Source organism: Dendrobates tinctorius, unplaced genomic scaffold (genome assembly GCF_039654945.1).
Source record: "Dendrobates tinctorius isolate UK_male_01 unplaced genomic scaffold, ASM3965494v1 ptg000107l, whole genome shotgun sequence".
Taxonomy (NCBI): Eukaryota; Metazoa; Chordata; class Amphibia; order Anura; family Dendrobatidae; genus Dendrobates; species Dendrobates tinctorius.
Window position 1 is genome coordinate 34,319,088 of NW_027361775.1, and position 19,625 is coordinate 34,338,712.

General features: G+C 42.9%; 1 protein-coding gene across 5 annotated transcripts in view; it reads right to left on the minus strand.

The window, feature by feature from the left end:
• Positions 1-2,883: 2,883 nt before the first annotated feature.
• LOC141100708 (deoxyribodipyrimidine photo-lyase-like) overlaps positions 2,884-19,625 on the minus strand; it is a 56,459-nt gene continuing 39,717 nt past the window's right edge. For all 5 annotated transcript variants that reach the window (XM_073589353.1, XM_073589351.1, XM_073589352.1 and 2 more), the window contains 4 exons: positions 12,467-12,619; positions 9,147-9,268; positions 8,591-8,750; positions 2,884-5,098 (listed from right to left, as the gene is read on the minus strand). In XM_073589353.1, the coding sequence (XP_073445454.1) occupies positions 4,944-5,098; positions 8,591-8,750; positions 9,147-9,268; positions 12,467-12,619 (590 nt within the window). In that variant the 3' untranslated portion in view covers positions 2,884-4,943. The remainder of the gene's footprint in view (positions 5,099-8,590; positions 8,751-9,146; positions 9,269-12,466; positions 12,620-19,625) is intronic.

Sequence of the window (19,625 nt, forward strand, 5' to 3'; positions counted from 1 at the left end):
TGGCTGGACCATCATTGTAAACACACACCTGTACTTTGTATCTCCCCCACCTCATTGTAGATTGTAAGCTCTCACAAGCAGGGTCGTCTTATTTTGCTTTAATTATTGTATTGTTAATGTTGCTACTTAAGACTGTTGCTAAACTGTAAAGTGCTGCGGAATATGTTGGTGCTATATAAATATTATTATTGTTATGGGGGGACTTTATCTACCTGGATATTAACTTGGAAACTGAGACCTGCGAAACCCATAAAGGCAACAGGTTTCTGCTAATTTTTCTTGGTTATTTTTCACAATTGGTGCACAATCCAACCAGAGGAGCAGCATTTTTAGACCTAATACTATCTGATAGACCTGACAGAATAACAAATCTGCAGGTTGTCGGGCATCTAGGAAATAGCGACCACAATATTGTACAGTTTCACTTGTCTTTCGCTAGGGGCACTTGTCAGGGAGTCACAAAAACACTGAACTTTAGGAAGGCGCAAAGTTTGACCAGCTTAGAGATGCCCTTAATCTGGTTGACTGGGACAATATCCTCAGAAATAATACAGATAATGAATGGGAAATGTTTAAGAACATCCTAAATAGGCACTGTAAGGCCTGTTTCACACATCTGTTTTTCCCCATCAGTCAAAATCCGCCGTTTTAAAAAACAAACAAAAAAAAAAACGGATCTGCCATTTTTCTTGGCGGATCCGTTTTTCCCCATTGACTTGTATTAACGGCGGATCTTGACGGATGGTCATCCGTTCGATCCTTTTTTTATGGATCTGCCAAGATTTTGCCGTCCGCTGAGAGGACAGGACGGACAATGAAACGTTTATTTCCCCGGCCGGATCCGCATTTTCTATTGCGCATGCCCGGGAGAGTGATGAGTGAGTATACTCATTACTCGAGATTTCTTGAGCATGCTCGGGTGATCTCCGAGTATTTGGATGTGCTTGGAGATTTAGTTTGTCGCCATAGCTGCATGGTTTGCGGTGCTAGACAGCCTGAATACATGTGGGGATTTCCTAACAAACAGGCAACCCCCACATGTATTCAGGCTCTCTAGCAGCCACAAATCGTGCAGCTACGGCGACAAACTAAATCTCCGAGCACATCCAAATACTCGATCACCCAAGCATGCTCGGGAAATCTCGAGTAATGAGTATACTCACTCATCACTAAAGAGGATTCTTTACTGTTAGGGCAGTGAGAATCTGGAATTCCTTGCCTGAGGAGGTGGTGATGGCAAACTCAGTTGAAGGGTTCAAGAGGGGCCTGAATGTCTTCCTGGAGCGTAACAATATTGTATCTTACAATGATTAGGTTCTTTAGAAGGATGTAGATCTGGGGATTTATTCTTAACAGGATGGACAAATGTCTTTTTTCAGCCTTGCTAACTGTTACTTTATGCTTTGGGTCGGTGCAATTACAGCGATACCAGATTTATATCAGGTTTTTATATTTGGCAGCTGTCTCACACACTAAAAGCCACTTTTCATTGCAAAAAAGTTTTTGCATCACCACATTTTGAGAGCTATAATTTTTCCATATTTTGGCCCACAGAGTCATGTGAGGTCGTGTTTTGCTGGACGAGTTGACGTTTTTATTGGTACCATTTTCGGGCACATGACTTTTTTTTTTATCGCTTTCTATTCCGATTTTTGAGAGACAGAATGAACAAAAACCAGCAATTCATGAATTTTTTTTTTTGGAGGGGTTTGTGCCGTTCCGTATGTGGTAAAATTGATAAGGCAGTTTTATTCTTCAGGTCTCATTTATAACTTTTATGTTTTGGCGCTTTTACACAAAATATTTTATAGAAAAAATTATTTTGCATCGCTTTATTCTGAGAGGTACAACTTTTTTTATTTTTTCGGTGATGGTGCTGTATTGTGGCTTGTTTTTTGCGGGACAAGATGACAGTGGTACCCGGTTTGATTACATCAGTCTTCTTGATCACTTTTGTTCAGCACTATGATGATAAACAATGCATTTTTTTATGGTGTTCACTAAAGGGGTTAATTAGTAGGACAGTTTTATAGGTCAGGTCGTTCTGGAAACGGCTGTACCAAATGTGTATATTTGGTAAATATTTTTTCATACAAATTTATAGGTAAAATATATTTTAATTTGTAAAAATTTTTAAATTAAAAATCATTTTTTGCAGGCCGATCGCTTGTATAGCATGGGGATGCAAACTGTCAGCTCTGCACTGACAGAAAGTTGCTGATCATGCACTGCGCATGATTAAGCAACTTTCCTAGTTCTGGTGACTCATATGTCATGACCCTGTGTCACGCCGTGGAGTCTCTGATCCAAAGGCAGAGGGGCTGTCATCTCTCTGCCGGCTTCCAGAATGCTACAATCGTGTTCATTCACAGCATTTATAGGGTTAAAGTGCCGGATGTCAGAATCAGCTGACACCGGGAGGTGATCGCGCGACCGATAGCGTGGACGTAATATTCCGTCCCGCGTCAATAAGTACCAGGGCACGTGGACGTATTATTACTGACCATGTCGAAAAGGGGTTTACTTTTTTTTTTTTTTTTTCACTGGACCACAAATTACCTATCCACAGGATAGATTGCTAAGTGGGGAACAGACTTTGCTGATTTGTGATGCCAAGCACAGCAATCTGCGTTTTCTGGCAGACCCATAGAGAATGAATTTAGAGGCAGATAGATGCCCAATGGGATACCAGTTCCATGATCTCCTGAACAGTGTAGGTCCCAGTGGTTGGAGGCACAATGCTCAGAAAGTTATCGCCTAACCTACTGACAAGTGATTTATTTTCACTGGATAGCCCCTTTAAGGATGGGGAGGATATTTAATAAGAATTGCACATTTTACAAGCACTACAAGTTTACCAGTTTAAAGGAGGTGCGACAAACCTTTAGGTAATAAATTAAAATTTATTGAGGTTTGTAGTTCATGCTCCAATTAATTTGTAAATTCTGAAAGATAATGCATATTCATTACATCATAAACAAAAAAGGAAACCATGTATTGCAAAATCATGTTTATTGAAATGTACAAAATCCCCTTTCAGCCATAGTATTGGTAAATAGTTCCAAATGCTACATTTTAACAGTAAGGCTGGAGTCACACTGCCATAATTCTTGTGAGATAATCGCATCGCACTTCACGGACTGGCCGGCACCTCTCCTCACCTGAGCATGACAGCATAATGGATTACTATGCAGCTGTCAAGCTCAGGTCAGGAGAGGTGCCGGCCAGGGCAAGTTTTATGATGCGATTCTCACACGAGAATTATGGCAGTGTGACTCCAGCCTAAACTTGTAAATCGTAAGCTCAAAAGCTACAGCAAGCACCAGTCTTCTGTTGTGAAATTTAAACACCAGATAATTTTTAGCTCCAACATTCTGCGCTGATAACTTTCTTAAAGTGATGAGCTTTCTCTGCTCACTTCCACATCAGGAGGCGAGTGGAGCTTGTGACGCAACAGCTCCAGCTATTTACCAGCTCTCCTATTCATTTGTATGCGAGCTGGCATATTTGTAGACAAGAAATCACTGGCTCCATTCACCTTCCAATGTGGAAGAGTTCAGAGCTGGACTATCCCTAAAAAAAAAAAAAAAGTAGAATACAGATACGTTTTGAGCTACTGTAAGCTGTGAAAGACAGTTGTAGAGGCAATTGCCACCTGTGGCAGTGGCAAGGGTGAGGCTAAGTGTTAGATTTGGTGCATCTTATGGATGCGTCATTTCTGGGGCGGCTGAGAGCTGATGTTTTTAGTCTGGGAGGGGGCCAAAATCCATGGCTCCATCCTAGCCTATTAATATCAGCCCGCAGCTGTCTGCCTAGCCTTTGCTGGTTATTAATTATAGGAGGGTCCCCCATTTTAATATCCAGTAAAGGCTAAGTATACAGTTGTGAGCTGATATTAATAGCCTGGGAAGCTCCATGGGTATTACCCCCTTCCCAGGCTATAAACATCGGCCTCCAGCCGTCAGCTTTCCAACTGCTGGTTAATAAAATGTTGGGGGATCCCCATGACATTTGTATTCAGAAAAATATTCATTAATTAAAAACATGTACAGTAAGCTACACACACTGTACTAATTATATATCACTGACCGCTTTATATCTAATTCTTTGTGTATATAACTATTCTATCCTGAATTGTCACACTGTGATTTTATTGTATGTGGCTGATGAAATGTCGGATTTTCAAGGGCACGGGTGCATAAAAAAAAAAAAAAAAATTTGGGCGGCACTCACATGGCCTGAGTGCCGTGCAATTTTTTTTTTAGTCACACCCAACGACTTGCATTGGCGAGTTTCGTCCGATTAGATGAGCAGGGACTTATAGATTAACAATGGTCAGCATGCAATCCGATTTTTATTTTTTTTTTTTTAATCGGATTGATTGCACTCGTCGTTTTTCTCGCAGATGAGTATAAGCCCAAAGATACTCCATCTGTTGATTTTGTGGCTTGCTTGTTCATCAGGTGAACAAGCTTAGGGCACATTTACAATGCACGATTCCAAATAAATATTACTTTGGCAACTGTCCTCACAGGCGTGCGGCAATGTCACTCCATGTTAACTCTTTAGTGAGAGAGAACTGCTTTACAAACTGTTAAACTTTTAACTATGCAGGCCCTTTGGTGTGAATACATGAAATCCCTGAATTTTGTACTTCTATTGTCTGTAAATGCATATACCATTGTAAGAAGTGTAAAGCTTTTGTATGGAAACATCAGTTTTACCCAGTAAATATGTAACACCATGTAGAAACTGGTTATTTTGTAAAAACATACAAATATATCAAAAAGGCAGAGAAGAATAAAAAAATATTTTATAGAGACATTTTTAAAATGTAATGCCCCTGAGGTCCAGTGCTAGTAGCAGAAGAGGGCACTTGGACAGTGGTATAAGTGCAGCCCCTGATCCTGAGTACAACATGCATCACTTGACTTCTTAGGTTGCTAAGAAGTAAATTTCTTGGGGTGATAGCGCTGTTCAAACTGAGCCACGTCAAATTTCCTTTTGCATCCCGCGTAGTTCATGTAGCGAATTTTTCCAAAAACGGCTCTTTCAGCCCAACCCTGGTCATGGATTCCACAAATAGACCACATGCAACCTGTGTAAGAGAGGTACAGAGAATAGTGAGGTGTGTATCTACATATTCAGGCCATAGGGAATGTATTCTAAGAAGTCATTTATTTCACTCCTTTCCGACATAAGATGTACATGTTGGGAATTACTGAAGTACATGTATGTCACTGTGATCAGGACATCGAAGGAAGATGAAAAAAGCCAGAATCCAATTGTATGTGGCTCAATGGGCAATGTGTTTTGAAATATACAGCTTCGTCATCAGACAAACCATGGGATCCCGATGAAGAAATTGTATACTTTGAAAGACGTTGACCATTTAACCGGCATACAGTTGGATTCTGGCTTTTTTCATCTACTTCCAATGTCATCACAGGTTAACACATTGGTTTCCGGCTTTTCTCTCGATTTCTCCATTGCGTCTGCAGCCAATGGTTGTGTGAACACCATTGTGCATGTATAATCAAATTTCCAGCCAGATTAGACCCTATTGTGCTTTTTATCCTTTCCAATTTTCTCTCCATAAACTGGTCAGTGGGGCACAGAGGCTGGTAGACATTAGAGCTCCCTGCAATGTTAATCGCAGTCAGTGCCATCGATCTTGTTAACACATTAGATGCGTTGTAGATGTCTATAGAAGGGTGAACAACCTCTTTGTGGTCCAAGGGTCACAATATCAGATTGAAACAAAGCCTACGGACGCAGAAAAACCTAGAAGTTGTATTAGGAGTCACCGGTTTACATTCTAGAATGGAAGAGACCATGCATGCTGCTCTTCTACTGTACTTAAAGGATAACAGTACTTTTCAGAATAAGTTGTCTTGTGTGTGGCAGCTTTCTCCTCTGCCTGTAATCCACTAGGAGCTGGTAAGAGGAAACTAGCTGCCAACATCTCGCCTGTTCACAGCACATGAAAAGCAGGAATCTCTATATTTGGCATTTTTCTTTTTTTGACGTACAGAGACAAGTAGCAGCATAATGGAGGAAAACTATGCTGCAGTACTCAGCTATGGAGATGTAAATCAAGATCTGGGGTACTGTAAAAGACTGATTAGAATGGTCACCAATCTGTTCCTCTCCATTTTCAATGGAATTTAATGGGCTATATCATCTGACACCTGCAGTCTGTTTGGTCTAAGGGTACCGTTACACTTAAAGATGCACCAGCGATCCCGACAACGATATGACCTTTGTCAGGATCGCTGGTGCATCGCTACATGATCGCTGGTGAGCTACCAAACAGGCAGCTTCACCAGCGATCAGCACCAGCGAGGACGCTGGTATCTAAGGTAAATATCGGGTTACTAAGCGGCGCGCGTCACTTAGTTACCCGATGTGTACTTTAGAAACCTGCGTGCTCGCGCCATTTTTGGTATTCGCTGATCCCCATCACACAGTGATCTCGCTGGCAAGATCGCTGTGGTGTCACAAAATCAGTGATCTCGCTAGCGAGATCGCTGTGTGTGACGGGGCCTTAACAACCCATCTTTTAATCTGTCTTGATCAAACTGGATGATAACTTTAGGAAGCACAGGGGAAGTGAAGAAGTGTCTGATTTATTTGATGAGAAATTACAAAGTTGTTTTCTTTTTTTATTCGCTTGTACTACTGATTTCACACTTCGACAGTTCCTTTCTAATGCAAGTTGCTAAAATGTGTTTCACTCCTCCCATAAAACTAACATAGGAGCCTCATCCATATATGGCCACCAATCCGAGCCATTCTCATTTCTGTAGTCAGGAACCTCCCATTCTGCAAATATTTGGAGGTTCCAGAAATAGTGAACCATAGGAACTTGTCTATCCTTGCTCTGCCCTACACCTCACTCCGGTAAGGAATGACAGATGCCAACAGCCACAGACCAGCATTCCTATAAGCAGACTGTTGGGGGCCTCACATATAAGCATAGCAGACTCCAGATTATGCTCCCCTTGTCTATAGGATATACACTCACTGGCCACTTTATTAGGTACACCATGCTAGTAACGGGTTGGACCCCCTTTTGCCTTCAGAACTGCCTCAATTCTTCGTGGCAGAGATTCAACAAGGTGCTGGAAGCATTCCTCAGAGATTTTGGACCATATTGACATGATGGCATCACACAGTTGGCGCAGATTTGTCGGCTGCACATCCCTGATGCGAATCTCCCGTTCCACCACATCCCAAAGATGCTCTATTGGATTGAGATCTGGTGACTGAGGAGGCCATTTGAGTACAGTGAACTCATTGTCATGTTCAAGAAACCAATCTGAGATGATTCGAGCTTTATGACATGGCGCATTATCCTGCTGAAAGTAGCCATCAGATGTTGGGTACATTGTGGTCATAAAGGGATGGACATGGTCAGCAACAATACTCAGGTAGGCTGTGGCGTTGCAACGATGCTCAATTGGTACCAAGGGGCCCAAAGAGTGCCAAGAAAAAATTCCCCACACCATGACACCACCACCACCAGCCTGAACCGTTGATACAAGGCAGGATGGATCCATGCTTTCATGTTGTTTACGCCAAATTCTGACCCTACCATCCGAATGTCACAGCAGAAATCGAGACTCATCAGACCAGGCAACGTTTTTCCAATCTTCTACTGTCCAATTTCGATGAGCTTGTGCAAATTGTAGCCTCAGTTTCCTGTTCTTAGCTGAGAGGAGTGGTACCCAGTGTGGTCTTCTGCTGTTGTAGCCCATCTGCCTCAAAGTTCGACGCACTGTGCGTTCAGAGATGCTCTTCTGCCTACCTTGGTTGTAACGGGTGGCAATTTGAGTCACTGTTGCCTTTCTATCAGCTCGAACCAGTATGCCCATTCTCCTCTGACCTCTGGCATCAACAAGGCATTTCCGGCCACAGAACTGCCGCTCACTGGATTTTTTTTCTTTTTCGGACCATTCTCTGTAAACCCTAGAGATGGTTGTGCGTGAAAATCCCAGTAGATCAGCAGTTTCTGAAATACTCAGACCAGCCCTTCTGGCACCAACAATCATGTCACGTTCAAAGGCACTCAAATCACCTTTCTTCCCCATACTGATGCTCGGTTTGAACTGCAGGAGATTGTCTTGACCATGTCTACATGCCTAAATGCACTGAGTTGCCGCCATGTGATTGGCTGATTAGAAATTAAGTCTTAACACACAGTTGGACAGGTGTACCTAATAAAGTGGCCAGTGAGTGTATGTCAATGTGGAAATGACAGATACAACACACTCAGGTGATAGGCACACTTCACAGAGGTTGGATTGACACAAACCCACTAATCCTCAGAAAGAAGGGGAAAATCGCAACTGATGCGACACCTTCAGTTTCTCCCTATACACCCACACGTCTGTTCTCTGCACAGGGAACAGTGGAATGCAGGGAAAGCCAATGAACATTGATTTCCAACATTGGTGGGGATCCCACAAATGTAACCTGCTCCTTAGATATAGGACATAACATTATGAGATGAGAATATCTTTCCAAGTGACAAAACTTTGACATACATTAAGCAACACGATACATCTAGTAGTGTTTCTGTACTTGCCTACATAGCCATTTGGATCACGTCCATCCAACTCAAAGCGATCATTAAGATAAATGGCAAAACGTAAGGCTTCTTCTGGGGAACTGGTCCACTCAAGTATCTTCTTAGCCCAGTACATGCGCAAGAAGCCATGCATCTTGCCCTCATGAACCATCTGCAACTGATTCAAGGAAAGTGGGGTAAACCAAGGTTAGATCATTTTAGTCCTGAACTCATAGCCACACACATTACATTTATATATAATTTAATTGAAAATTCAGAAAGTAGCCCACGATAAAGAATTGTTATGGCATTTCACTTTAAGCCTGTTCATTATTGCCACGGATTAGATCCACTATATAACAACCTGCTTCCAGAAGACGGAGATTGGGCTGCAGAATATAATAAAACTATAATATATGAGCATAGCATAAGATTTTAAAATTAACCCGACATTTAATTTAGAATAATTTGTTCTATAAATTCTATATTTGTTCTATAAATTACAGATAAATGAACAGATTTTAAAACATCAAAATTAATTTATTTTTGACAAATGCAATCAAAAGTCCAATACCTGAGCGGCGTTCCACAGAGGATCATGAGTCTGCCCACTCTCCAGTTTCTCTAGAGTATACAGATGTGTCCGCTTGTCCTTTGCGTGATCTTTCAGAGTATTCTTGGCCCAGTCATATGCACCTTGTTAAAATCAATGTGCAGTACTTTCAACAAAAGCCTAAAACTGTACATTACTAGCAGTGACCACCTGTCTAACATCCAAATGCTGAGTTCCAAGTTTTTAACATCATTTAACAATTTTATCAAAAACTAAAGGGGGTTTCATCTTCTTATTGCTCCTAGAGGCCTTAATGGAAAGTGATGTGCACAAGCATTTCCGTACTCACCCTCCATACAGTTGAGAATCCTAGGAGTTGGGAGCATTTTCGGAGAATCCCATGAAAACGCCATTCGTTGGAATACCACTTAAAGGGGTTGTACAGACTTTTCATGAAAGTCTGCAGTCACTAGATTTGTGTGCTGTCACATAACTTCTTGGTTTCACCACTGGCAGCAGAGAATCCTCACAGCATGCGGAGCACCAAATGTGAAAATTCGCAAGCCTGAAGTCACATACAGTGACTGCAAACTTCTGTGAGAAGTCTGGACAACGCCTTTAAAGGAATCTATCACCATAATATTGCTTACTCATCCAAGGGCAAACTTATGTAGTGAGAGACATTGATCACAGCAATGTGTCACTTACTGGGCTGCTTGCTGCAGTTTTGATAAGATCACGGTTCCATCTCCTGCAGATCTACCGGTTCTTTGAATGCTGAGCCCTGTATAACCGTTAAAAGGTGCCAATTGACAGCTTTCCGTGTACACTGGGCATAGGCAGAAAGTTCCCAATCAGTGGTGAGAATGGGGTTATACAGAGCTCATGAATATGGAGGACTACATGGCAGCAGATTTACAATTGATACAAATCACTATTTTACTAGCAGGGAATTATCAACCCTACAACAAGCAGCCCAGTAAGTGATACATAGCTTGGATCAGGGACTGTCCCTACATTATGCTGCTCTCAGGTGGGGTAGCAAAAAACTGATAGATTAAAGAAACACATTTAAAGGGGTTATTTAAATGCTATTACTGATCCTGGGTTGGCATTTTGTATCTCAGAGTTGTAATCATAAGTCCAGTCCTGCTGGTGTAAATCAACAGTAGACTGACTTTTTTTTTTTTTTTTTTATAAATTTAAGAAATTTTTAATAAACAGGAAAAACAACGGAAAGAATACATAGCATCTTTTCATGTCATGTAGAACAAGTTACTATTTGCATGGCCAAATGTATTCAGAAGACAAACCGAGGTCGCTAACTAAGGGAGAGTAATAGACGTAGAGGGGGTGGAGGTTGACACGGGCGGGTAAGTTGGAGGGTGGGGTTAAGGGTTTCAGAGTGTCCTGCTTAAAATGATAATGCTGAATAAGGCCTGTTTCACACATCAGTTTTCCTGTTCAGTCTAAATCCGCTAAAATAGCGGAAAACGGATCCGCAGGCGGACTGACAGGAACGGGTGTCACCGGATCAGAGAATGCATGGATCCGCCGATGGTTTAAATTTAAAGGAACCCGCGCCGAGATATAGCAGAGTACCTGCATGATTGAGCGGCGGTCCATCGTCGCGATTTGAAGGCATAGCGCGAGAGGGTGATGTCGCGGGAGTGCTTCTCCATGTTGTAATGTCCGGGAGTCCCGTGATAAGAGGTCGCGCGATGGGAGAAATCGTCGCGCGATAATCTGCCATGTTCGGGAGTCCAGCGATAAGAGATCGCGCGATGGGAGAAATGTCGGGAGTCCCGTGATAAGAGATCGCACGTCGGGAGTCCCGCGATAAGAGATCGCGAGATGGGAGAAATGTTGGGAGTCCCGTGATAAGAGATCGCGATACGGGAGAAATGTCGGGAGTCCCGCGATAAGAGATCGCGCGACGGGAGAAATGTCAGGAGTTCCGCAATGAGAGAGAGAGGGGGAGAGAGAGAGAGATCCAGCAGCCAGACAGAATTGGGGGTTAAATATGTTTACAAACACTGAATGCCGGATCCGGACAGCGAAAAACCGTTGCAGGGTCCGTCCGGACATGTCAGCGGACGCCAAGAATCACCATCAGTCAAAATCCGCCGATAATGCAAGTCAATGGGCAAGAAAACAGATCCGCAAAGAAAAATGGTGGATCCGTTTTTTTTTGCAAAACGGCGAATTTTGACTGATGGTGACAAACGGATGTGTTAAACAGGCCTAAGAGGTTTGAGAGTGCAGTCTTTCCAACGAAGGCATAGACATGAGGAAATGATAGGATTGTAAAGGGTTATGAATTTTCATCTGGTGAATTTTCTGAAGTAATTAGCCACCGGGTCCAGGAGTCAATAAGTTTTTGAAATTAGATAATCTAAGTTTTTCATATATGCCTATTTGATTTGCTTCGTTTAACTATTCTTTACATGAAGGGGTTTCATTCTTTCCAGTGTCGTGCAATGGTTATTTTAGCGTCATTGATCAAGTGAGGAATTAGCGATTTCCTGCTTAGCAATATACTGGAGGGGTCCAAGTTGAGAAGAATAAAGACGGCTGTTATTGGTATGTATATATTAAGGACCTTTTTAATAAAATGCTTTAATATTTACCCAAAATTGTTTCATTTTTAAGCATTCTAGCCAAATGTGTGTTTGGGTACCTCTTTCTCTGTTGCATCTGCAGCTATTCCCAACACTATAGCTCCTATACGTAAACCGTCAGATTATGTTATATTGCCTATTATACAGTGTCCACTTCCTAGAATAAAAGTTAGAAATGCCAGACCCTGAATTGCGAAACTTGATTTTTCTCTAGATGTGGATGGGGTTTTGCAAAGACTGTCCCTGTGTAATTTAGTGTCATCCGCTCCAGAACAAGAGTGTCTGAACTTCTATGCAAAGGACAAAATAGTTTTAATAACTTACTTTTAGAAAGGTAAAATAGTGTTATGAAGGGATGTATACATAATAAACCTATTAATCAACTAGAAAAAAAAAAAGAAAGTTGGCATTAAGTCTTTTATGGACCATAAAATGGAAGACATAAGGACAACACAAAAAACACTTTATTCCCCAGACTCCTGAGAAATGTGTAGTTAGGGAAACATTAGGTGGCACAGAATACGGTACGACCACTTTGCAATTACTGTAAAATCCAGACATCTGATCACAGTGATGGCGTTTTTTTTATTTACGTATTATGCAGTGCTTATATTCCGCACAAGCCTGGCAGCCTGATTATTTTATGTGTCTTTAATGGAAACCCCAACACACTACATGTGGCAAAGTGATCACGGCTGGTTATCAGAAGTAAATCCGCACCTTGCACCGCGTCATAGTTTTTGTTGTAGTAACAGTAATTGTCGGCCAGCTCTCTCCTCACTACAGCTTCCTCCACAAAGCTGTCCACAGATTCCTTGTACTTGCTGCGGTACTTCTGCACCTCCAGGATAGCTCGCTGCACCGACAGCTGACCTGAGGTACAACCATAGAAATATGCATGTGATCAGTGCAGGTCCATTACTCTACATACATTTCCCAGCAGTACAGTCGTGGCCAAAACTTGAGACTCTCACATTTGTTACTTCAGTATTTTGTATCTATTAGTCAGATATTTCTATGCTTATTGCAGTACATTTATAAGCTTTTCGTAAGTTTTAACTGTTATTGAGAAATACATCAAGTTTACAAAAAGTCTCAGTGTTTTGCTCATTCATTGGGTGGTCGTCAGATGTTTACAGAGCAAGATAATCGTGGAACAAGTATTCTTCTTCTTATGTAGAACACAGTGCTTTGGATGCAGTGTAGGCGAGCTGTATCCAAAACGCTATTCCCGATTGTGGGCACGTACTCCTTACAGGACTAACACTTGCATCCACTTTTTCTCTTTCCCCCATGACGGCACCACGGAGAGAGGGATCCGCCCTCAGGGACAGGAAACCTACAGATGAAAAAAGGCGGTACCTCTCCCACAGTTGGTTTCCTGTCCCTGACGGGGAACCTACAGCACGTACCTGCAGTCGACGCAGGATGCCGGGGACCGAACCAGTCCAGTAATAGGCAGCGGGGCTCCCTGCCTCGGCTGGGTTGAGGCCTTGTGTGGGCTTCTCCCGAAGCACCACCACCGAGGTCGGCGGGCCTTGAGGGTGAGTGGAGAGGCGCAGTGAAGATCGGAGGAAGTCTGCCGATCCCAGGAAGAAGAAAAAAAAAAAAGAGGGGGTGCTGCCTCCTACAAGTAGTGGCGGCCACTAAAGGAGAGCCCCCCGCCGAGCGCCGGACTCGGAGCATTCTGTGGAGGGTGGCGGCGGCCACCGGGAGCCGCATGATAAAGGGCCTCTGCCGGACCTCGAAGTGGCCTGGGGGGTGGCTTTGGCCACCGGGAGCCGCGACATACAGGGCCTTGGAGCGGGTGGGAGACAGGGCCTCTGCAGGCGGGCGCAGGACGCCGGCACTGCGCGCTCAGCGCCCTCGTTCCACAAGGAGGGCGAGTGATCTCCGTGAATGCCAGCTCGCTAATGTGCGATTATTAATTTTCTCTTTTTCAGGGACGTAAATGCACAGCCAAATCCAAACACATGGTATCTGCTATATGCACGGAGGAGCTACCCCCTACATGGGAGAAAAAGCTCTGTGCGGCATGCATAGAGCAGACAATACAGGAGGAATCCCCTGCTTTAGACCTCAAAACACTAATAAGGACCCAGGTCAAAGACGCCCTTAAGGGCGTTAGAACCTCAAAGAAAAAACGTAGGTCCAGGCATAGATCTCCAGAGTCCAGTGTTAGTGAGTCAGGAAGTGAACTATCTGACTCGGATAATTCCTCATCCTCCCAGTCCTCTTCATCATCCTCAGAAGGGGGACACAGCTGCTTCCCCATTGAAGAAACGGACACCCTGGTAAAAGCTGTGAGGACAACTATGGGGCTGGTAGATGAATGCCCTAAGAAAACGGCCTAAGATCTAATGTTCGGTGGGCTAGAACAAAAAAAAAAGGAGGGCTTTCCCGATCAATGAGAAAATCCACTCCCTAATTAAAAGAGAATGGAAAAAGCAGGGCTGTGGAGTCGGAGTCGTGGAGTCGGAGTTAGTTTTGGTTGGAGTTGGTAGAAATGTACCGACTCCAGCTTTAAAAAAAAAAATGTATTAATATTTCATAATTGAACTTTCATATGAATTTTATAAATGTTACTCAAATATATATGCTCTATCAAACTATGAACAACAGTGATAAGCAGTTCTGCTGGAGATAGGCATTTCTTACTTCTTGTGTGTCACTGTTCTCCACTGCCCTTATCTAATCTTATACTTGGTTAACCTCATGCTGCCCCAACCCCCCCTACTTACAATGTATGAAACTGAAAGTGAAAATGGGTTGCAAATTCTTAGTAGTAAAGCTCCTCCTCTAGACTAGATCATACTAGGTGTGCGTCTTCCAAGGATCTCACAGCTGGCTGCTACTCAGAAGAGGAAGACTGTAAGAAGTATTATCCTTTCAACAAACTTTGCATCAGTTAACTGTGAGTACATGAGGAATAATAACAGTATTACTGACCACTATATCAGTTGTACGACCTGGCAATAATTTTGTACAATTGTTTTTAGGAAAAATTGTCATTTGGATTGTGAATGCAGAATTAAAAACCTGAGTGTCAAAGAAGCATCACATTAAATCAGCTGTATTTGAACATTTCACCATCACTCAAGATAGAAAACATTATGTCTGTCAGTGTATGACAAATGATCCAGACGAAAACAAATGCTGTGAAGCCAAGATGAGTGCATATTCAGGCAAAGATAAAAATGCTCCTACCAGAGCTTCTAATCTAAAGAGACATTTACAGCGCTTTCATCCAGAAGTACTGAAAGCAGTGGATGAGAAAGACTGCATCCAAACCAATGAACCAGTGCCCAGCTCTTCCAGCCAAACAAAGGAGCAGAGAACTTTGCAGCCATCAGTTGCAAGATATTTTGTCAGTGACAAAGTTACTGTGACAATGACAGTAGATACATTTAAAAAACAGATCATAGAGCTTGTTGTAAAGGATAGTGTGCCTATTTCATTATTTTCACGACCAGCTTTTATGTGTCTGAATGGGGAAATGGCCCGCAAGCTCGGTGTTTCTCTGGAGAGAGAGAGTATTAGAAAATTAGTAATCGAAGAAGCTTTTAAACAAAAGGAAGAACTTAAAAAAACTCTCAAGGGACGCTTTCTGTTTCTTAAAATGGATGCCTGCACACGTCACAGAGTGAACTATTTTGCCATCAATGTCCGATTTGTTTGTGACAAAAATGAAATAGTTACCAAGACATTGGCAGTAAAAGACACCAAAGCTCATCACACCAGTGAGTTTCTCCAGGTCTTGGTGGAAAAGGTTCTGCAAGACTATGAACTTAAAAAAGAGCAAGTTCTTTCTGTCGTAACTGACAATGCTTCAAATATAAGTACTATTAAGCTAATGAATGAGAGTAATGATGGTGACCAGCAGCTAGAAGAACATTCTGGGTCCACAGACACAGAAATGTTTGAAATAGAGGAACACAGTATTGTAACTGAGGAGCAAACTGAAGTTGCTTCAGATGAACAGCAACATGATAGTTTAGATGATCTTGTTGAAACTGTGTCAATATGTTCTTTCATTCATCACATGCGCTGTGTTGTGCATACGCTACAGCTGGCTATAAGAGACAGTCTGCAAGAAGGACATGCTGCTGCACTGATTGGCAAGGTGAGAAAATTGGCTACTGTTGCCAGAACCCCTAAAGTTGACTCAATTTTGAAGAGACGTGCTGGAAAAGGGGCAATTATTGATCAAGCCACACGATGGGGCAGTACTTAATGATTCAGCGCTTGGTTGAACTGAAAACCTTTCTTGTAGACATGGCTAACCCTCAACTGACGCTAAATGAAAGTCAGTGGAATCAGGTGACTGAGCTGGAAAAATTGCTAGAGCACCCATTTACAGTGACTAAAAACTTACAAGCAGAGGACTTAACTCCAGGTATTTTCTTAAAGGAGTGGAAGAACCTGATGTTTCGCCTGTCCCAAAGAGGAGGGATAATTGCAAGTGGCATTGCTACATCAATGAAACGGAGAGAGGAGCTACTATTACAAAATAACATTCTTTTGGCAGCTGTTTATGTAGACCAAATGCATCGGATTCTTCTAGATGATCAACAGCTAAGTAAAGGAAAAGAAGCTCTGTTTGAAATAGCAGTAAGGATGAAAGGGTTGCAGAACAGTCAGGAGGAACAAGAAGAATTTGGTCGTCCTGCCACATCTTCACCCTCATCATCAACTGATGAAGAATTTAATTTCGAAAAATATTTGGATCACAAGGACCGTGCAAAGCGTTCCCGCATAGAAGAGTCATCCCCATCAAGGAACACAGCCAGTACATTTCAGCAGAATTTTTCATGTGCACTAAAAGAAATTGAGAAATTTGACCGTTCATCAAAAATAACAGTGCAACAAGCGATTCCTCTGTATCCTGACATTGTCAGAGATGTTGCCCGAGTGGTTACTGCTTTGCCACCAACACAAGTTAGTGTAGAGAGGTTGTTCTCTGCTCTCAAAATAATTAGATCAGATTTGAGGGCATCCATGAAGGAGGATCTGACAGAGGCAATACTTTTTCTGAGGACAAATTTATAGATTTCTTCTTATTAACTGCATAAAAGTGTTTATTGCATATTTACTTACAGTTTAGAAAAGTTTATAAAAGTTATTTGCTATATTCTAATTGTATTCTAAAAAATGTAGTTTTTGCTCTAAGTGGTCTGATTACTTATATGATGGTGAGAAACTGAATAAGCACGATGTTTAATATTTTACAACAGTAAATTTGTTGTTATGAATTGGCCATTTATGAAGGCGTCGGAGCCGGAGCCGGAGTCGGAGCCTGATAAAATCCAGGAGTCGGAGTCGCAACTGTGGCTTACCGACTCCACAGCCCTGGTAAAAAGCCAGACAAAAAAGTCCAAACACCCAAGAGGAAATACCCCTTTGACGACCCGGCCTGCTCCCTATGGAGGAAAGCACCTAAATTAGACATAGCGGTTGCAAATGCTTCTAAAAAATTTGCCCTGCCCTTCGAAGACATGGGCACCCTGAAGGACCCAATGGATAAAAAAGCAGAAACTTTTTAAAAAATGCTTGGGAAGCGGCAGGAGGGGGTCTAAAGCCAGCCATAGCAGCCACGTGCACGGCACGCGCCCTAATGGTCTGGCTTGATCACTTAGATTCACAAATAAAAGGAAAAAGTCCCAAGAGAAACAATGCAAAGATCAGTTTCCGTAATGAAGGGAGCAGCTGCTTTCCTGGCAGATGCGTCAGTAGACTCGACTAGGCTGGCAGCCAGGGCAGCCGCCTTTTCGAATGCCGCAAGACGCGCCTTATGGCTGAAATGCTGGCCAGGAGACTTGCAGACAAAAAAAAATTGTGCGCAATCGCGTGCGAGGGGGAATTTTTATTTGGCCCCATGCTAGACGGCATCTTGGACAAGGCAGGGGACAAGAAAAAAATCCTTTCCCAGGTTCCCTAGTCAGGGATATAAACAGCCTTTTCGGAACAGAAGGTTCATGTGACGGAAGCCCCCATAAGGGAACAAAGAAGGGTGGGAGGATAGAAGAAATAAAAATAAAGGCTTTATGCTTAACAAACCCGACAACAAAAAGCCACAATGAAGATTATCCTACTTTCTCCAGGCCTGGGAAAAAATATCCAGGAGTTCATGGATACTAAGCATAATAAAAGGAAGGTCTGAGGCTAAAATTCAATACCCTCCCAAACAATTCTTTTGTGATAACGCCCCAAAGGACATCACACGAGCAGCTGGCTCTGCAACAAGAAATCGTGAATCTAAGGGAGAAGGACGTATTACAAGAAGTCCCCTACCAGGACAGACAGAGGCAAAGGCTTCTACTCCCCTCTCTTCCTTTGCAGGAAGCCAGACGGATCGTACAGGGTGATCATAAATCTAAAAAGACTGATCAAGTTCCTGGAAATTCAGCACTTCAAAATGGAGAAAAAATCCAAGGGTATTTACAAAGATAATGTCAGAAGTAATGGCCTACATAAGAGAGCAAAACATTCTGATCGTCCAGGTATGGGACTATCTCTTAATAGTAGGCGTCACTTTTCACCACTACAAACAATTGGACATGGTTATGAGAGCTCTACTGAGTCTAGGATAAATGCTGAATTTGCCCAAATCCAGACTTGTACCAAGTCAGGTGCAGGAGTACTTGGGGATAATAATGGACTCAACCGAACAAAAATGCTATCTTCCGCAGACGAAGATTCAAAAGATGACACTGATGGTGTCACAAATGATAGCTTCCCCAGTCACTACCCTGAGAAAAGCAATGTCTCTATTGGGGTCAATGACAGCCTGCATACCAGCAGTACAGTGGGCACAAAGCCATACTCTAGACTTACAGTGGAAAATATTAGACGCAGACGTTTCCCTACACGGGAATTTAGACAGGCAATTGGACATCTCACCAAACACAATACATTCCTTAACAACTTAACATGGTGGGTGGATCCAGTCAATCTAACCAAGGGGGTTCCTTGGGCATTACCAGCGACAAAGATCCTGACTACGGACGCAAACCCCTGGTGGTGGGGTTCACATCTAGGCAACCAGGTGGCGCAAGGGCCCTGGACTCAGGGACGTGAGTCAGCTTCCACAAATATGAAGGAGTTACTGGCAGTAAAGCTAGCTCTCGTTCATTTTCTACATTCACTTCGCTCCCAACATACAAGGGTCTTCTCAGACAACCAGGTAGTGGTAGCATACCTAAACCACCAGGGGGGCACCAGATCTCGAGCGCTGATGGAGGTAACAAAATCCATCTTTCACCTAGCAGAACACAATCTAGAATCCCTGACAGCCCTTCACATAAAAGGTTTGGAAAACCGAACAGCGGACTTCTTAAGCAGAACACGCCTAAAACAAGGGGAGTCAGAACCGGAAGTTGGAAACCTTCTGCTCGATCGATCCGCGGGGGGGGCCCAGTAGCTCTAGACGACGTCACGATTCCCTGGGATTATCATCTGGCTTACGCTTTCCCTCCAATATCTCTCATCCCCTTAGTACTGAGGAAAATACGGGGGGACAAGACAACGGTAGTGGTAATAGCGCCCTTCTGGCCACGGAGGATATGGTTCCCCTGGCTGAGAATGTGCGTAACAGATCCCTGGGTTCTACCAGAAATTCCAGACCTATCCCAGGGACCAGTGTATCACCCCCATATAAAAAAACTTACACATGACAGCTTGACTTTTGAGAGGGAACTCCTAAGCAGTAGGGGCTTCTCGTCAAACTTGGTAACCACGCTACTACAAAGTAGAAAGCCAGTAACCATTAAGGCGTACGGAAAAGTATGGAAAAAATTCATGTCAGTAACAGGCTCTGACCCAACGGGAGAAATCCCAATAGACAAAATCCTGGAATTCCTACAGAAGGGGCCGGAAAAAG